At 36.8% G+C, this 18,772-nt stretch overlaps 2 protein-coding genes across 5 annotated transcripts in view; one reads left to right on the top strand and one right to left on the bottom strand.

Moving 5' to 3' along the window:
- LOC127521197 (protein phosphatase 1 regulatory subunit 3C-B-like) overlaps nucleotides 1-18,740 on the top strand; it is a 183,682-nt gene extending 164,942 nt beyond the window's left edge. The window contains exons 1-3 of one of the 4 annotated variants that reach the window (XM_051910282.1): nucleotides 16,223-16,399; nucleotides 16,592-16,661; nucleotides 17,239-18,740. In XM_051910282.1, coding sequence (XP_051766242.1) covers nucleotides 16,648-16,661; nucleotides 17,239-18,325 — 1,101 coding nt within the window. In that variant the 5' untranslated portion in view covers nucleotides 16,223-16,399; nucleotides 16,592-16,647 and the 3' untranslated portion in view covers nucleotides 18,326-18,740. Of the gene's footprint in view, nucleotides 1-16,222; nucleotides 16,400-16,588; nucleotides 16,662-17,238 lie in introns of those variants that run through there. The other 3 variants (XM_051910279.1, XM_051910281.1, XM_051910280.1) reach the window with 3 other exon arrangements.
- drg1 (developmentally regulated GTP binding protein 1) lies at nucleotides 4,651-12,155 on the bottom strand. The gene is made up of 9 exons (XM_051910278.1): nucleotides 11,946-12,155; nucleotides 11,608-11,731; nucleotides 11,318-11,493; nucleotides 10,199-10,268; nucleotides 9,917-10,086; nucleotides 8,229-8,359; nucleotides 7,977-8,144; nucleotides 7,501-7,623; nucleotides 4,651-5,029 (listed from the first exon to the last, which is right to left on the bottom strand). Exons 1-9 carry the CDS (start codon nucleotides 11,982-11,984, stop codon nucleotides 4,930-4,932), a joined length of 1,101 nt encoding a protein of 366 aa, XP_051766238.1. The 5' UTR covers nucleotides 11,985-12,155; the 3' UTR covers nucleotides 4,651-4,929.
- Nucleotides 18,741-18,772: the final 32 nt, after the last annotated feature.

Below are 18,772 nucleotides of genomic sequence, written 5' to 3'. Positions count from 1 at the left end.
GCCCTGGCTACACCCAGCAATGTGTCAGCAAGCTTTGCAACACCAATGACATTCTATTGTAACAGTAAAAGTCTAGGTATATGCATATGGATATGTGTGTTGCAGTTGTTACTGTTCATCATGCACATCACACCCAGACCACTGACTTCTTCAGCATATACTGTATATACCGACAAAGTACATAATGGTTGTCATGGTTGTTCTTTAATTACATCACATTTTCATTGGCTGGAATTCTCTGGTAGCTGTTATTGATGGATTGCATCCATAGTTACAAATTCTTTCATCCACATTATGATTGCAATGCATCTTTTTGACCCGCTTGACAAATCAGTTAAAGTGTTCAAAAGCTTCATAAGGTGCTATAAACAATGCGAGCTGCTCTCCTGTAGAGGTTGAATTTCAAAGGATTAAATAAAAGATACTTGTGCAGAGACAGATGACACAATAGCCAAGCAGAGTCCATTACTTTGAAAATGACTGGAGCTGAGCAGTGCAACCTAACATGACCTCTGACGGTAAAACAGAGTGGTTCATTCATCTGGAGACTGACTGTAAATGCTGCTCTGCAGTGAGCTCCACCCATCGTGACCTCCCTGACTACATCTAAGATTGCATTTACTCGAACAAGACTTGCATTACTAAAGCTTTTTTGCCCAGATATTTATGTTTCAATAGTTAAAACGGTGACTAATGTGCAAAATTTATCCATTCATTTTCTAAGGATGAATGGGGATGCAGCTAGACTTGGGCAGCGTAATCGCCTTTTTCATAGAATAGAATTGAATACACTTTATTGTCCCATTTCTGGGAAATTCATCTTGGACAACCATGACAAAAGGTTTTTAAACTAATTGTAAAAAAAAAAAAAAGAAAAAAAAAGAAGAAGAAGAAGAAAGAGCGCTACTCTGAACACTGGGGGGCTGGTTATGTGTTCCCCTGTGTGCCTATAGTTATAAATGGAAATGGAAAGGACATAAAGAAAGAAATGTCAAGCCATGGCATCAGCTTTGTTGAGGAAGTACTCGTTGGCAACAGAACTAACACTTTTGACCACAGTGTCACCATTTCCACTCCTTGTTTCGTTTTTCTAGATAATGATCATGCCACACTCAGCACACAAAACAACACAAGGGATTTTATTCTTTAAAATACTCTTGTTTGGGACAAGAACATTACACTTGTCAGACTGGTGCACAAGGTTTGATTCTTTAAATTGTGGATCTAAGAGGAAATGAACAAAATGTAAGAAGAAAAACACAGACGAAAGTGCACACAAGTCTCCAAAGTGCTTGGCACAACCATGGACAGAAAGGGAACTGCATGGTTAGATCAAGCACAATGGTGTCCTGGGCAAAGTCAGTAGAAACTCATTCAGGTTCTGGATCAGTCACAAAAGACAAGACGGAGAATGGTCCATGTGTATTAAAATGCTGTTCAAAATCATGCAGATTACAATAAGGGATGTCTGGGAACAGGTCAAGGCTCCAATCTACGTAAGGTGGAAAGACAAACTCATAGATCACTGGTCGAAGGTAATTCAAAAAGACCATCAAAAGATCAAGAAGTTGTCATGAAGAGTCTTCTTCAGCCATCCTTCGATGTTGCATCTATTCTCAAAAGGATTATACTCAGGTTTCCAAAAACTGGAAATCACTGGAATTCGAGAAGAACAGTATCATAGAGGTTGTTGCAGGTGATTACCGAGAGAAACTGTCCCACACAATGGGAGATGGGCTGAAAAGGTGTTTGTGATAGACTGCGACTAAGGATCTCTGCAAAATTAAAAAAAAAGGGAAAAAAAAGATTAGTCATAGGTCACGTTCTCACTGCAGAGATTCGCAGGCACCGCCCTTCCTGCGCAAAAACTGCGTCAAACCCCACCCTCTCCGAAAATCGTACACGTCCCTACTACCTATGCAAGTCGACAAAACTGTAAATTTTCTAAAATTTCAGTAAAATACTGCAATGGAACCCACGAGAGCTCCAGAATGGGGGTTAACAAATGAGAGTGGTTTGGTAATCAAATGAGTTTGCTGTCATTCAATTGTTCAGAGGTTTTCAGAAAATCTATAGAAATAGAGTTTGTTGGAGCAATGGTTGTCTTGTTAAGGGACATCAATAGATCCTTAGCTTGACTTGCCCAAATTGACTGCTCTAGGGGGCAAATAAGAATAAACTACCAATGCCGCTTTCTTTTGCAGCTTGCCAATGTCATCTATCCCTCAACAATTGGACCTTAGGACAAATTCTGAACTTTTTACTACAAAATCTCTTGCAGTAACTTTTCCTAAGGTATCCCAGAGTCTCTTAAAAAAAAACTGCCTGGATTCTGCCCATCTATCTGGGTGGTAATCATATTACCCTCTTACTTGCCATGCCCCAAGGGACATTTTAGTGGGAATGGGAAGGATGGGTGCGCTAATCAACTCTAAAGGTCGGACAACTGAACCACTTAGCATGATGAAATGGAAGGAAACAAACATTATCAAGGATGATGGTTTGGGATGTTGGTGGAGAATGGAGGGTGAGGATCAGAAAGAACAGCTGATAAAGTATGAATGGATGAAGACATTGTCTACACCTATATTCTTCAACAAGTTTCATGGTACGTTTGGTGTCTCGCTGACCCTAGAGTCTATCCTTCTACAAATTTATAGCAAACACTACTTCTTACCCAGTTGGTTCAGCAGCATGTTTCGCCACCCTCTTGCGCAATACCCTTTGAAAATCTGTTACCTTGAAGAGGACTTGTCCAAAATGCTCAAAACAAATTCCAAGACTGCACTGAAACTGTTCGAAGGAATTGTCAGCGCAGCTCTGTAAGAAAAGAAAAACGGTTAAGACATTCAACAACTTTGCGCATTTAGGACTCTCACCTCAATCTTGTAGAAGACCATCTACAAGAGGGCTTGTAGAGGACCTTCCAACAGGTTCCTAGAGAGATGGATGTCCTCAAAGCAAATCTTCATGCTGTGACCAATGCCTCTTGATCTCGGCTCAACGGAAACTAAGATCAGCTGAGGGCGAAAAGGAGCTGCTGTTCTGAGCTGGGTGTCTGGACTGGACCTGTTAGCCAGACTGAAGGCAAATTGTCCAGGATGTCTCTCCTCCAACACCCCCCATACTCCGCCCCTCCCTCCGCCTTGCTCGGGGGGGGGGTCATACAATATCACCCAGGATAGGTGGGTTGCCGAGGAGAAGTTGGGTGGTGTGGGCCAGGGTATGTGTCATTGGGAGGGGGTAGAGGGTCCAGTTCCGCAATTCATAAATATTAATACAGAGTCCTCCCTCTTGAGGAGGGGGCAAATTCTTTAATTTTGTTAGAGGGGGAAGCGCTTTATTCACTTAATGGCTTTTATTAGTGCCCGGACTTCAACTCTTTCATTAGCTAAAGTGCTGCTATAATTTACAGGGGAAAGTGCAGCAGGGGAAGATGGGTGGGGGAAGGGCGGAGCTTGATGGGTGAGCACTGGTTCCTCTGCCATAGGCATACGTCCCTACCATCTAAAAAAATAGACTCGGATCAATGCCTGAATATGCCTCCATTTCATCTCCATGAACTCAATAACCTCACCAGAAGAAACGAATGCCAGATTTTAAGCGTTTGCTGACGCTGCGCTTTAAGTTCTCGATGATAACATACTGCATCTTTCAATTACGTTTTCCTTGAGAAAATTATTTATTGTACTGTCCGCATTAGCTATTGTTTTGTGAAAAGGTTGACTGGAATGATGCTTTTTAATCAATCATTTAGAATGGAAAAAGACGGGACCGAATAATTTGAGTGTACATAATTTTAAAAAACAAGAACACCAACGAAGCATTCAGTGCATCCTTTTCTAGATGTTTCGAAAAGGTAGATCATTTTGCTGTTTAATCTCAATTGATTTGAGAAACCATTTTGCACTGCCACAGCTTAAAGCAGACTGCCCAATAACTAAAAAGTAATTGTATTGTGAAATAGATGTAAGCATTTGAAGTCATCACAAGATGGCCTTCTATAGGGAATTTTCATGTTGTTTGTGATTACTGAATAAGCATTTTAAGAATTTGTTCTATAGAGATTCTTACAAGCACTCACAAAGAGCTATTACTAGCCAAGGGATATAGTACATCAATGTAACTTCTTGAAATATGTGTATTCACTATACTACTTTGTAATTTTCTTGAGTATTCCAGGTCTGAAAATCACAAATAAAAAGAAACTTGTTATCCAAAAGGTACTTACCATAAGAATCGTTTTTAATTGTAGTATTGTTGACTTTGTATTAACACAATTGCAAAAGCAACAAAAAGGCTTTTTGGCTGATTAACCTTTGAAGCAGCTTGCACTCATCACACATTCATAATGTCAAATGTCCCTAGTGAGTGGGGCAATTTAAGGGCATCAGTGTTTCTGACTGGGTGTGTATCATTCCCCATTCGTTTCATCCGCTAAGTGGCCTGGTTATCCTGAGTGATTGATTGTCACAACGGGGGAGGGTGTTATATGTGACCACGAGACTACTGGATTAAACCATATGAAGTGCTGTTTACTGACTAGATATCTCAGTTGATTTTGTTCATCAGGTAAACAATGCTGACAATTCAACAAAAAGACTGTAATCAAATGTATTGTCATGCATAACAGTCACATTTAGACATCCATGGATTTTTATACTAGGGTTTTATTGAAGTTCATTTTGTTTTGTAGCCCACAGATGCACTTATTCTATAACTGCATTCAAAACATTTCTGATGCCAAATCAAGCAAAATTCAAATGAGGAGACATTTAATATGCCCAATGCATTTGTGTGATTTATAGTAATACTTTGTCAGAGTCAAAAAATAACAACATTGGTGCCATGGGAACCTTCGGGGCATTTAGAAATGTCTTATTACTTCTTATTTGAAGTGTATTGTTCATGCAAAGCATCAGAGTCTTTTTATTTCTTGACCAGCTGGATTACATCCTCATCTTCTAGCACATGGTCTTTTCCGACTTTCTGCGGGTTATGCTTCACTGACGACCCCCACACCAATGCACTGCAGAGAGAAGAGAAAGAGATGATGCTAGGCACGTTTCAACACAGTAGCATTTGTTTTACAAATGTTTTACAAAGACTTTTAAATCTTCCTTCATTGACAAGGCACATTTTAAAAAAAAACTGCACCAAATTCATACCGACAGGTTATAAATAGGAATACACCGAATGTTCGGCAACCAAAATTATTCAGCCGAAAATAGCAAAAAAAACAACAAAAAAAAAACAAGCAGAAAAACAGCACTTTCAGTGTTCGGCCGAGTAAGTGAAAATACAGAAATAAATTTTACCAAACAATGATGTTTTTGAAGACACGACCAAATAGCAACCAGAGTAAAGTGAGGCACGTAGGCTTTATAAATGCAGCAAACATGTGGGCAGTGTGGAGGCATTTTAAAGTGTCTGAGAAAGACGCAAAAATGGCCGTTTGCAGAGACTGTTCTGCTGAATTGTCTATTTCATTATCTCTGAGTCATCACTGTTTTAAAAGGAGCAACTGTCAAAAAATGGCAATATTTAAATATTTAACGATTCTGGTCCTAGGTACTTGTCTGCTCCATGCACAAGCACCGACAGCGAGAGACTGTTTAACGCTGCATCTCATGTCACCGATGAGAAGAGGAAGTGACTTTCACGTGAGAAAGCAGAGAAGCTACTTTTCATAAAGAAGAACCTGCCACTTTTCCTGAAGAAGTAGGCTAATAAGGCCTATGTCTAAGACGGTTATTCATTTGATATGGGTTCATCCACTTTTTTGCACTCTTTTCAATGCACTTTTTACTGCACTTTCTAGTTGTAGGTGTACAGAATATGTTATCTGGCTAAATAAAAAAGATTTTTATTTTACTAATTTATTTTAATTTATATTGTGCTTTGTTGGTATAATTTCTGCTGGAATGTTAAAAAATGTTCAGTGTTAAATAATATTCTTAAATTGTAGTTTTGTAATTGATTGTTTCTTTGAAAAGCAAGACAAAACAGTAAAAAGCACATTTTGACTATGTAATTTCTGCAATGGTGAAAAAATTGGCAAAATAAATGGGGTGAAAAAAAATGTGAAAAACCACATTCAGGATTCAGTCTTTGGCCAAGCGTTTCATTATATTCAGGTTTGGCTTAAGCCAAGAATTTTCATTTCGATGCATCCCTAGTAATAAAGACTTGCTATTTTGGGGCGAGTCACTTGAAACTAACAAAACAAAAAACAAACAAACAAAAAAAGTCCTTCCCTAGCGCAGTAACAGGTTCTGCCAAAATACTGTAGTTACTACAGTTACTGTTAATAGGAATTAAAAACTGTTACCAAGTACTTACACTAATTAAATAGAAAATTAATAAAAAAGCTAATTAAATTATATATAATAAATTAATAATAAGCCATACATTAATAGGGGAGTCTCCTTTAAACAGTGTGAGTTGTACAAAAACTGCGGTAACTATGGCATTTTGACAAAAACTAGTTACCCTGACAAATTTTTGAAAGGCTTCTTAAACAAAAAATATAAGAGATATAACCATATAAAATAAATTGTTGCACCTTTTGTGTTCGGTCCAGTTTTGACCCAGAAGTGAACTGTGGCTTTACACATGAAATTAAACAGTTTTTTTTGTTGTTTTTTTGTATACAGGTGTATACAGTTTTTTTTTTTAATGCATCAGGAGCATTAAATTTGAGATTGTTGATCTGATTCTGTCCCTTTAAAAATCAGTGTTGCAATTAACAAAGTATTAAAAATATTTTATTTTAGTTGTATAAACAGTATAAGTAAATAATAAATAACAAAATAAAAAATAAATTTTAAATGAAAAACCCTTAAGTTTAACTTGAAATACTAAAATTACTCAAACTAAAATTAAAATAGAGCTAAACAGAAATATATATATATATAACTAATATAATGACAAAAGCAGCAATTAAAATAAAAACTGAATACATATATAAAAAAATCATTATAAATGTTAGTAATAGTATTATAATAGTTTATAATAATATGAAAATAACAGATACTAAAACTCATAAGAGACTAAATATAAAACAAACTAAAGGACATGTCAAATATCAATTTATCCAAGTAAGAATAAGATGCAATGTCTTTTTTTCTTTTTGCAAAATTAAAGGCTCTTATGCAGATTTTAGGAACAAGGTTTTCCTAACCAAAGGCAGTAACGCACTGTACACTGTAACCTTGGAACTGAGTTTAAGATACTGTGCTCATGTGTGAGAAATAAAGATAATCAGTGCTGCCATTACATCAGAGCCATTTGCTATCAGGAATTTAAATCGGATCTCAACACAAATGAACAATGACGTACAGAATTAAAAAGTAAATACATAAATTCTTTCCATTGTATCTGACTCATAGTTTCAAAGCAACCTTCACTGAGCGAGAACAAATCAATGAGATCACCATTTCAAAAATCAAAGTTTAAAACTATACAAGAGCCTCCTTAAACATTTCTGAAGTCACTTACTATTTGAACTCTTTGATGAGGTTTTTGTGAATCTTTAAGCAGAAGTCCTCAACAGATGTCTTTCCATCTGGAAGCACTACAGGTGACGTGTAATCAGGAAGCTGTCCTTTTGGCTTTGTGTAGCTGTAAAATACATCAATATATAAAGCTGTGGCCTTATGATACATAGTGCATATTGTAAACTTTAAAGTCTGGCAGTGAACACTATACAGTAGAACATTATGATCAATTTGTGTTCACACAGGGTATTTTCACACAGGGTATTTTCACACAGGGTATTTTCACACAGGGCATTTTCACTGAAAGTGACATTTCAGCAGACAATGTGTACAGCAAATCATTTATTTTCATTAGTGCTTGCAAGAAACTGCTCCAGAAAGCATGTAACTTAGAATTTGGCCAGAATTTTGACCAGAATAACTAAGCATGCAAACCCAGAATGCATTGCAACAAGCTCAGCAGAACACGTAACTCACATGCGCACTAGTTGCAGGTAGTCCCAGATCTTTTCCAACAGGTCGTCAAAGTTCCAGCGGTGGTGAGCTGAGATTGGCACACAGTGAGGGATTTTGTAGATAACATCCAGCTCCTCAATAGAGATCTGGTCGATTTTGTTGAGTACGTAGATGCAGGGGATGTAAACCCTGGAGGAGAGGAAAAACATCCATGTGGGAAATCACTTCTAAAGTGAGAATGCCTGAAGATGGAGGATGTGAATATGGTCCTACCGGTTTCCCTCCACCACGTCAATGAGGTCGTCAGCTGTAGCGTCGCTTCGTAAGGTTATATCAGCGTTGTGGATCTTATATTCGGAAAGGATGCTTTTCACAGTCTCAGAATCCAACTCACTTTGAGCACACTAAAACATAAAAGCATGACGACAACTGTAAACACAACTGATCTGATTAATAACAGACACTAAGAAAGAGATATTAACACTCTATTGAATACAAAAGAAGTAAACAAAATGGTTCATAATGATGAAATGACAAACAAAATGTTTTTCTGGTATGCTTCTCCATGTCTTAGTGAGTAAACTAACATTTCAAAATATTAAAGACATAAAATTATGTTCATGTTATGAAGAACTGTTTAAAATCAGCATAAAAAATTGGTATCATCTTTTCTTCTCTATTGCAATGTATATATGAGTGGAAAGGCTTCTCAAAAGGGGAAAGAATTGTGGGACAAGACTTGATTTTGTCCATCAGGAATCAATTGGCTCATGTCGTTTTCTAGTTGCTATGATCTCATGTGAGTAATAGGTTATTGGAGAGAAGAGGTTACATCTTTTATGACATAAAAAAATGATGTGCAAGGATATACTAGACACTGCAATATTCAATATATATATATTTTTGTATTGTTCATTAAGTATCTAACCTATTAGCATTTACTTAAATATTAATTGCTATTTATTAAGCTAGGAACAAAGTCTATTAGATTCTACCATTCAGTAGGTAGTGTTAGACAAATGTCTATTATTATAAACTGCCTTAATAGAAATAGTTTTTAAAAAAGGAAAGTCATTCAATTCCACAAATATTTCAATAAATTAAAACTTCTTTAATTAATTTTAAATTAATAATTGAAGAGTTCAGATGCAAAAACCTCTAAGTCCGTCGGACATGTTTTCATTTAAATTAACATTTTTTACCAGGCTACTATGTTTAAGTTCAGTAATTTCACTTTAATGGCAATGAAAAGGTTATTAGTCAGTTATTGAAATGCCTTATTTTCAAAATAGTCACATTAGTCAATTCATTGGTATTTAACAAATTTGACTGTCTTTTGCTACAAAACCAGCTAAATCCATGTGTGTTTTTCTGCAAAAACCTTTAAGTCCAGGTTAATCTCTAATCCATTTCTGTCAGTTTTACAGCAGCAAAAGGAACACTGTTCACTTGCTACTCACGAAATCCTGTCATTGCCACTGTAACGATGGACAAAACATGATAAAAACTTGCAGCTCGGCAATTGAAAGCCGGCTCATACGCACACTGTCATTCATCTTGAAATCATATGAATCGATTTGTGGTTCTTCTGGACTTAAGAGACTTCTGCTGACAAAAGGAAGCGCCGTTTAGCGGTTTCTGATGCTGCAATTTTGTGGATTTGAAACAAATGTATTTGATGAACATATACTATGTGCAGAGAGCGTTCGCTCAATATCATTATCTCATTTTTGACGGAGGTGGCGTTTAGCGGCTTTTGCATCTGAACTCTTCAATTGTAACTTTCTATTTTCACACATCTCCAGATAATATAGCTAAAAAAAAAAAAATATATATATATATATATATATATATATTTTTTTTTTTACATTTAGGCTCATTTTATGCAAGAAAATGACTCAAACTTTAACGTTTTTTATAAATGTAAGCAATATTGGGTTAATAGCACACTGAAGTCATACAGTAGCTGTGAAGTTGATTCCACCCTTGTCTTTCTTCTTGAAGCCAATATTTGGTGGTTTCTTGTTAAGCCGGATACCAAAACCTTCCAACTCATGTTCAATGAGCTTCTTGTGTCCGAGAGGCTTCAGAACGTCCAAGACGATCAGGATGAGGTTGCAGGTGCGAGCAACTGTTGGAAGGAGGTAAGATTAGGGAAACGCTAAGATCAGAGCACACTTAAAAAGACAGAAGTGCACTGAAAGTGTTGTCAAATAAGAGTCTGTAGGTTAATGGTTTGTTACCAGCAATGACTTGTCGTCCTCTGCCCTTGCCATCTTTGGCCCCCTCAATGATACCTGGGAGATCCAGAAGCTAATAAAACAAATAAAAATGGGCAAACTTGAATGTCTCATTTGTTTTAGTCATTTACGAAAACTGTAAAGATTTGCAAACCCACATTCCAGGATGTTAAAGTCAAGGGAAAGGGCCTCAATAAACTATTTTGACAGAACACTAGGGCTGGGTTGAAAATATTGATTTCTCGATTTTAAACTCTTATTCTGATGAACCGAAATGATTCTTAATATTTTAGTCTTGTGCTTTGTTACTTTGATATGAAAAAGTCTTTTAAATTCTGTCAATTTTATTACAGAATTCAAATAATAAATATCAAACAATTGGTGTTCTTTAATATGGCGTCACAAATTTCAGCCGCCTCATTTCAAGCGGCACATGAAATGATAATTTCTTCCTCTTTACTATTAGTTATAGCACAACATAAACATGAATGAACATCAGAAGGTATGTTGAAAGATACAGTACAACTTACTGAAACGTATCATGTCTCATGTAATTGCTCAATCAGTGTTTCAACTGTGGAAAGACGTTAACTTGTAAACAATGTGTCAGCTTGTAAACAATGTCATGTAACGTTACATTTACCTTAGAAAAGTCATTAATGATTGTAGCTCGATAGCTTGAAAAATGAACGCTAAAGAGGAGCATTTTGATAAATATATGCGCTTATATTTCAAAAAAGTAACCGGAGTAGAAACAATGATATCACTAAAAAGTTATTATCATAAAACCTGCATTATGTGCAATGTAAATGTTTGTATATAAGTCAGTTGTTAATTTTAAGCTTTAATTTTATAATGAACAAAATGATGGTTCCCTGTATAGTACAAGCATTAGTTGAGAGATTTTTTTTCCTTGAGAATAACTAACATGTACTGTACCTAATGTACATCCAAATGAATTAATACAGAATCGAATTGAGATCGGAATCGAAACGCAAACTTGTGAAACGAAATCGAGTAGTGAAATTTGTGTCAATACCCAGCCCTACAGAACACATTATTGAATGTCACAATTACAATCACTCTGCCTGGTATATGATGAACTAGTCCAAAGAGTTTCACCTGAATTTTAGCTCCTTTATAGCGGATCACCCCTGGTACAGTTGTCAGTGTGGTGAACTCATAGGCAGCTACCTCAGAATACACACCAGCCAAGTTACTCAGAAGAGTGGATTTGCCCACTGACGGGAAGCCCACAAAACCTATACGGGCATCACCAGTTTTTGCCACATCAAAACCTGAAGGGAAAAAAAACCATTCAATCACTCAGGACCTCCTTATAAAAGCAGGTGCGTGAAGCTCTTGGGACAAGATATTGTAGCATCTGCATGTGATGATGGAGCAGCACCGACCCTCTCCAGTGCCTCCTCCGCTGCCTCCTTTAGGAGTGATGAGCTCCCTCCTCAGTTTGGCTAGTCTAGCCTTCAGCAGGCCCAGATGATGAGCTGTGGCCTTATTCTTCTGAGTACGAGCCATCTGCAGCACACAGCCAGTTCATAAAACCGCATAGTTACAATGACAATGTCAAGACAACAGATTTTCCTAGCTTTTACCATTATGTAAGATTTAACTGATCGGTTTGTTTAATCTCAAGTTCATTTATGAAATGCAGCAGGATTCACTATTGAATGGGTTTGGCGCTAAAGTGCTAACGGCTACATTTCACACATTACTGTAGTTGTCAACCCACCTCGTTCTCGATTTCGGCTATCTTGGCGAGTAAACTCATTTTGGCGTTGGTCCTTTCAAAGTCGTTACTCGAAAAATAAAAAGTTGATGTTACTTAATTAGTTAAGCAGCTTGTTGGCTCAAAAGCACACCGTTGACATGCTTTGCCATGAGTTAACGCCACGCTCTGTTCTCGCGATATTTTGCCTCTTTCCCGTGCCTGACAAAAGGGCTCCACCTACTGGAAAAGAGTGAATACTCCCAGTCAGTAGTGTTGCCAACTTAGCAATTTTGATGCTACATTTAGGAACTTCTCAGACTACCCTAGCAACTTTTTTTTCTTCAAAAAGCACTTAGCAACAAATTCAGCTATTTTTAAAAATGTATTTGGCAACTTTTAGCAACTTTTGAAAAGTGACTTAAACAATTAAAAAGGCACATGTTTTCATCTAAATTACACAAGAGGACATCATTGAACAGCTAGCCAGCCAAGCAGCACATCAGCCTTTAGAAAGCTCAAGAAAGATGCCTAACAGTAGCCTACACACATCATATGTGAATTAAGTTGATAGTTGCAATTCTTCAATAATAATTGTTTTATGATACATTATTAGTTTGTACCTATAATTGTTGTTCAGTTAGGTACACTGTAAGAAAACAATTGTAGAAAAACAAAAAAGGTATTGGTAATTTTCTGCCAGGACATTATCTGTTAAGTTGCAACCCTAAAACACAAAATACAATCCGTAATTTAAAAACACAAGCAAAACGCCTGTGAAAAATCAATACAGATAATTTCTTCATTGACACAGTATACATTGTGCCCTATTTTTACAGACTTTTCTTAAAGTGTAGCACACTAACTACCAATACACTGCCTTAAAACTACATTTTTTTCAAAATGTTTAGTTTTACTAGTTAATAAGAAAATAGGCCTGCATAAAATGTAATTGTTAAAAAATGTGCAACTCTTCATTAATTCAACATATTTAAAAATAAAAATATCTGATCATAAAGATGTTTATTAGCTACTTTTACAAATAATATATATGTTTATATTCATCACGCAATTAAATCACAACGTCATTTAGCAACTTTTAGCAACAAATCGACCCTCCTTTAGCAACTTTCCCTGAAAATTACTTCCACTTTTTTTCAGAGAAATTAGTGAAGATGCTATTATAGATATTTTGGAATACCAAGTATAAATGTCAATACAGACAGATACTGAAAAAGGTGTTCAGTCTTTGTGACAACAAGGCTCTGTTACTACCTTTAGGTTCACCTGGGAAACTCGTACCTCCAAGCTGGGCGTTCGTATTACGACGTCACGCATTCAAATCGGAAACATTAACAAAGCAAAATAATAATATTGTGAACAATAAACCCAAATAACTACATGTGAATCTGTAGCCTAGTGGTGACCGGAAACTACAAGAAATATAGGCTAATTGCGTCTCCATTTGCCCTAATAACAAAGAGAGAGAGAGAGAGAGAGAGAGAGAGAGAGAGAGAGAGAGAGAGAGAGAGAATATGTCGAAAGATTGATTTCGTTGATCAGAAGAAAGATGTAGGCCTAAAATTTGCCCTCACTCCCTCAGTCGTATTAGATAGGCTACACTCGCGAGTCGCGCAGCAGAGCTAACTAGTTTTCTGTAATTTGATGCCAAGGTAATATAACACAACGTACATTTTAAATGTTAAACTATAACATATCTTAGCCAATTAGAGAACTTAGAGGCTGCTCTCAACTAACAGCGCGAGAGCTTGGGGGCAGGACTACCTTAGCAGACGAGCGCTTAAGAAAACTGTATGGAAAGAGACACTTGTCCGCAACCTGAAAAAAGCTGCTTCACCAGGCTTATCAGTAATGTAGCCTACTTTCTTTCTTTCTTTTTTTCTTTCTTTCTTTTTATTTTGTTCAACTTATGATTTAGGTTCTAGCTATAATTAATTATTTAGTATTAAATATACATCTCAAAAGCTTTTAATTGAGTTTGTTATCATCAATTAGGCGTAGGCCTACGTTAGGGTGGCCTGCCGTTTTTTTCTTTGTTGACGAATCATAAAAAAATGTATTATATATTAGAAATGATATAATTTGTAACTACATTCTCTCTGCGCTGTTCAGTGAGTCGCGCATTTTTGGCACACAGATTTCAAGAGTTGATCAGCTAAATAAAACAGGCGGTGTGCCAAATAGGTAGGCTAGGGGTAGTTGTGACAGCAGATGCAACGTAAATTAATTAATATTTAATATGAAAAAACTAATTCCACCGCACGCAAATGTATGCGTAGGCAGAAGAATTAAGCTATGGCCTGTAGGGTTTGTGTCGAGCCATTCATTAATCTGGTTGTTTGATGAGAAATAGACCTAGATGAAATGTCCGAGTTAAGAATCCATACAGCGGTAACTGATGAACAATTCTGTTGCGCGGAACTGAGAAAGAACTGCTGACAGCAGCTTGACCTTCACTGTAAATACATTCTCTCCCGCTGTCCAGTGCGTCGCGCAGCTCCAGCAGAGATTTTTAGAGTTGGTCAGCTAAATAAAACAGCGGTGTGCCAGATACATAGGCTAGGAGTAGTTGTGAGAGCAGATGCCACGTAAATTAATATTTAATACAATAAATTAGTATTTCACGGCACGCGAATTTATGTGTAGGCAGAAGAAAGCTCTGTCTAGGTTCTGCCCTGGCACGGATTGTGTCGAGCCATTTATTAGTCTGGCTGTTTGATGAGAGAGAGATTAAATGTAGTTGCAATAAACTCTGTAATAATCCGTAGTATCGTATACATCGGATACTATATTGTGTTCCGCGGAGCTGAGTTCTGGAAGAACTGATGAAGCGGTTTGATCTTTGGTTGACCAATCAGCGGAAAGGGGCGTTTTATTCCCGCCCATGTATAGATCGAATATTCAAGCTGTTTATCCATTTTGGTTTTATTGTTTTTCCATTTGGCGGATTAGAACAAAGTGTGATTAAAACAAAATTAAAAATATAAAAAACGACTCGAGATTTATTTATGCTCATGAGGAGGGTCGAATATGTGATAAATGAACGGTTTCTTCGTTTTTCCGTTTATAGGACAAAAACAAGAAAACAAATTATACGAAGGTACACGGACCCTACACGGTCTACTACTGTATGTTTGATATTTCATGTTTGCATATGATGGTCAAAAAGCAGGCTGAAAGCTGCTGTTGTTTTCTGTTTTTACAAAGCATTTGCTGTTAATAATAGCCTATTAGGCCTACTGGTGTTATTTATTGCTAGGCCTATTACTTTTTGGCTAAGAAATATTTAGCATTTTCTTATTTCTGAGTATATAGGATGTGTTTAAGATAAGTTTGTACAACATTTGCCTTAATATTTCAGGCATATTTCTGCAAAGATATTTAACAAATTGTTTTACATTACACCATGTTGATCACTTCATGTGTAGTGCACTTGGAATGGAACCTTTTTTTAACCAGATTGTTAATAAAGAGAATGTTACTTAAATCGTATTGTAGTTAAGTTGACTAGTTAAACAGTGGTTAAAAAAAAAAAAAAAAATCGGTCAATCGTTCTGAAAAAATCGAGATTTTTATTTTTTTTGCCATATCACCCAGCCCTAGTTTACAGATGTTGTAATAATATTTGCAATATGAAGTGACACCACGTTAATCATGTTTCTGTGGAGTTATTCTCAATGTTTTCTGTAATAACAACAAATCTTAGCCAGGGTGGCCCGGGGCCAAGAAACCCCTGTGACAGCCCTGTTAGTGTGCAAAAAAGTGTAAGCTCCTTAGTACAAACCTTGCAAATAATAATAATAATAATAATAATAATAATTTGACATTTTTAAATAAAAAATAACTTATATTGCATTCATTGTATTTTATCAGTTGGAAATATACTGGAAATATACTTTTGTTTCAACATTTAATTAAAATAATATTTCCAAATGTGCATGATGCTCATAAATAAACTCAGAGAATTCTCTTGTTATTCATGTTTACTGTTGACCTTTTTAAGTAAATTATATAAACTAGTTAGAGTGTGAAAAGTCATGACTGTTTTGTTTTCTCATTCCCTCGTTACTCATTCAATGGAAAATAATCAACATCAATTTGAACTAACGGATGGTGTAACGTAACACGTAACGCTTCTTGAAGTTTGCAATACTTTCGTTGAAAATGAAAATACGTCATTCATGTTCATTCAGTACACCCTGTGCTTTGAGCCTTGAACACATGCTCTACAGAATAAGCTCCACCCTTTTGAGAGCGCTTTAAAAACCCCTGAGAAACAACACAACGCTAGAACACATGCTTTTGTTTGAGTAGGGTGAGAGTGAAGGTTTGTTGAATAGCAAAGAGTGATGTTTACTTCTCATAACTACTTCTACCACGCATTTATTTGGCCTTGACCACGTTTCTACATTCAAAAGTTCAAGGAAAATCCATTTCAGCGCATCTTTCATTGACTGGTGAGTGAAGGGCTTTATCATTCTGCATGTTTTAACACTGAAGACTACTAACCATCTGTCGTTTTGACCTGACACTTTTATTAAAATGAATCGTTTTTAGTAAATAGATTGACCCAAAAGTCTAAGATCATTCTTCTTTCAGTGTTTACTTCAACTTTTACTTAGGTTTTTTTTTTTTTTCTTTTCCAGCAGACATTTCACTATCAACAATCATTTTCATCCGACGTTCACCTGACTGTTCTCCAAAAATGAACATCACAAAGTAAGTTGAGTAGTTCAATGCACAACAGAATGCATGTGATATTACAGAAAGTAAGCTATTTGCTTTACTTAAGTTACAGTGTAAGATCAAATAAATTTGGGGATATTTGATTACAAAACTTTGTTCCACATTGTCAGAGACCACTTGTGAAAATGCTTTATTTTGCATTTTTAGAATTTTAATATAAATTCATTGCATTCTTTATTAGAAATGTCATACTGTAATTATGAATGAAATTCATGCTAATTGAAAAACTCTGAACTGTCGACTTGAAAATGTTTTTTTGCAAACTTAAAAATAAAGGTTCCAAAAATGTGTTTTGCAGCAATGTAATAAATGTATAATTATTTACACCACAGATTACAATAAATAACCTTTATTTTTAAGAGTGCATAGTTAATATATAATTTATAATTTTTCATAACAAATGAGTGCAGAATTTCCAGGTTTAAATTAGATTTGATTATATTTTTAATGTCACTTCACTTTTTGAACCCATTGTATGTCTTTGTATTTTCAAGAACCCTATCTTCTCTGTAATTGTCTAACATAGCTTTTTCTCTGTGTGTTTTTACAGACCATATGGATTCAGCAGTTACTCTTTCCCTGAGCATGTGATGCCAGTGGAATTGGCCATGCATGCGCAGGTTAGCCCACCGGTGTCTCAGCTCCTTGGCATGTCCGCTCTCAGGTCCTCTTCATCCAACATATCCTCACCGGAGCTTCAAAGACCAAGATTTTCACCTCCTTCCCCATCATCTTCACGGTCTTCCTCCAGTTCTAGCAGCTCCCTGTCCTCGTACTCTCCTGGCCGCGGCACACTACGCAAGAAGCAAGTTGTATTTGCTGATGCTAAAGGTCTCGCTCTTGCCACCGTGCGCATCTTCACCACTGACCCTTCAGAGACGGAAACTGAAGATGCCCCACAACCAGAGGAGAGCGTGAAGGCTAGAGCACCCATGCAGAGTGCGAGACTGCGACTGAAGCTTGGTTTTCCACAGCCTATTGCAGACCGTGCAAGCTTGAAGGAAACCTTAGTGCAGTTGGAGAGCTGTAGCTTGACCGAAAGGGTGTTGAGCGGAACTGTACGGGTCTGCAACATTAAGTTCGACAAGACTGTCGTTGTCCACATAACTTTTGACTCATGGCGAAGCCACAAAGAAATTGCATGCACTTATGTGAGGGAACCACATGCAACTTTGGAGACCGACTTGTTTGCTTTTAATGTGTCTCTACCATCTGAGCTGGACCCAAAGGAGCACGTAGAATTCTTAATGGTGTTCCGACCCGGCAATAGCAATTTGAAACTTGTAGACAATAACAAAGGTAAAAACTACCAGATTTATGTGGAAAACGTGGCACCGGAACCTCAGCTAGTGACACCAAGCAGGCGGAACTTTGTGGAAAACGTGGCACCAGAACCTTGGCTAGTGACACCAAGCAGGCGGAACTTTGTGGAAAACGTGGCACCAGAACCTTGGCTAGTGACACCAAGCAGGCGGAACTTCATTATACGAAGTCCTCAGCGTCTTTCTGCATGGCCCGGGGTCAAAAGTCATGATCTACAGAAGATGAAAAACTTGCCATGCAAAGGCCCACATTACCCGGACCGTCTGGTACTCAGGACCTGGGGAAGAATGGCAAATGTTGCTCCGTTGAGTTAAGATGGGACTGAGACACATGTGCCGTCCACATTTCTACTTGATCTCTATTAGATTTAATTGCGGATTCAACGAAGTGCAAAAATGACTTTTTGCACCCCAGTGTTGTACATATCCCTTACTTGAATGGACTATCTTGTTCAGTGCTTGCTAGTTTGCACATGCTGCTGAAGTGAAATGTGAATGTTTACTATGATACTTTTATATAAGTTTGAATTGGTTTTAATTTGCACATTACACTTAATAATACAATAGAAGTTTCACGGGACTCTCTCCCTATTGTCACCTGCCTTTCCTGTGTCTGAAGAGGTAAATTGATATGTAAAGGTGAAGCATAAAAGAATCCTTTGTATATATGTATATATAATTATGTATTTATTTTGAAGTCTCTCATTAAAAAGAAACTGCTTTCCATGAACTTTTGCATGATTTATCTTATACTGCAGGAAA

This window comes from Ctenopharyngodon idella, chromosome 10 (genome assembly GCF_019924925.1).
Source record: "Ctenopharyngodon idella isolate HZGC_01 chromosome 10, HZGC01, whole genome shotgun sequence".
NCBI classification, from domain to species: Eukaryota; Metazoa; Chordata; class Actinopteri; order Cypriniformes; family Xenocyprididae; genus Ctenopharyngodon; species Ctenopharyngodon idella.
The sequence above is the reverse complement of the archived record's forward strand: the minus strand, read 5'-3'. Positions and strand labels throughout refer to the sequence as shown.

Excerpts from the sequence above, each read along its gene's own strand:
- drg1 (XM_051910278.1), bottom strand. The coding sequence starts at position 11,984 with ATGAGTTTACTCGCCAAGATAGCCGAAATCGAGAACGAG. Across the intron at positions 11,732-11,945 it reads TAGCCGAAATCGAGAACGAG|ATGGCTCGTACTCAGAAGAA; the intron begins GTGGGTTGACAA and ends TGTGTGCTGCAG. Across the intron at positions 5,030-7,500 it reads CTCATCAAAGAGTTCAAATA|TGCATTGGTGTGGGGGTCGT; the intron begins GTAAGTGACTTC and ends TTCTCTCTGCAG.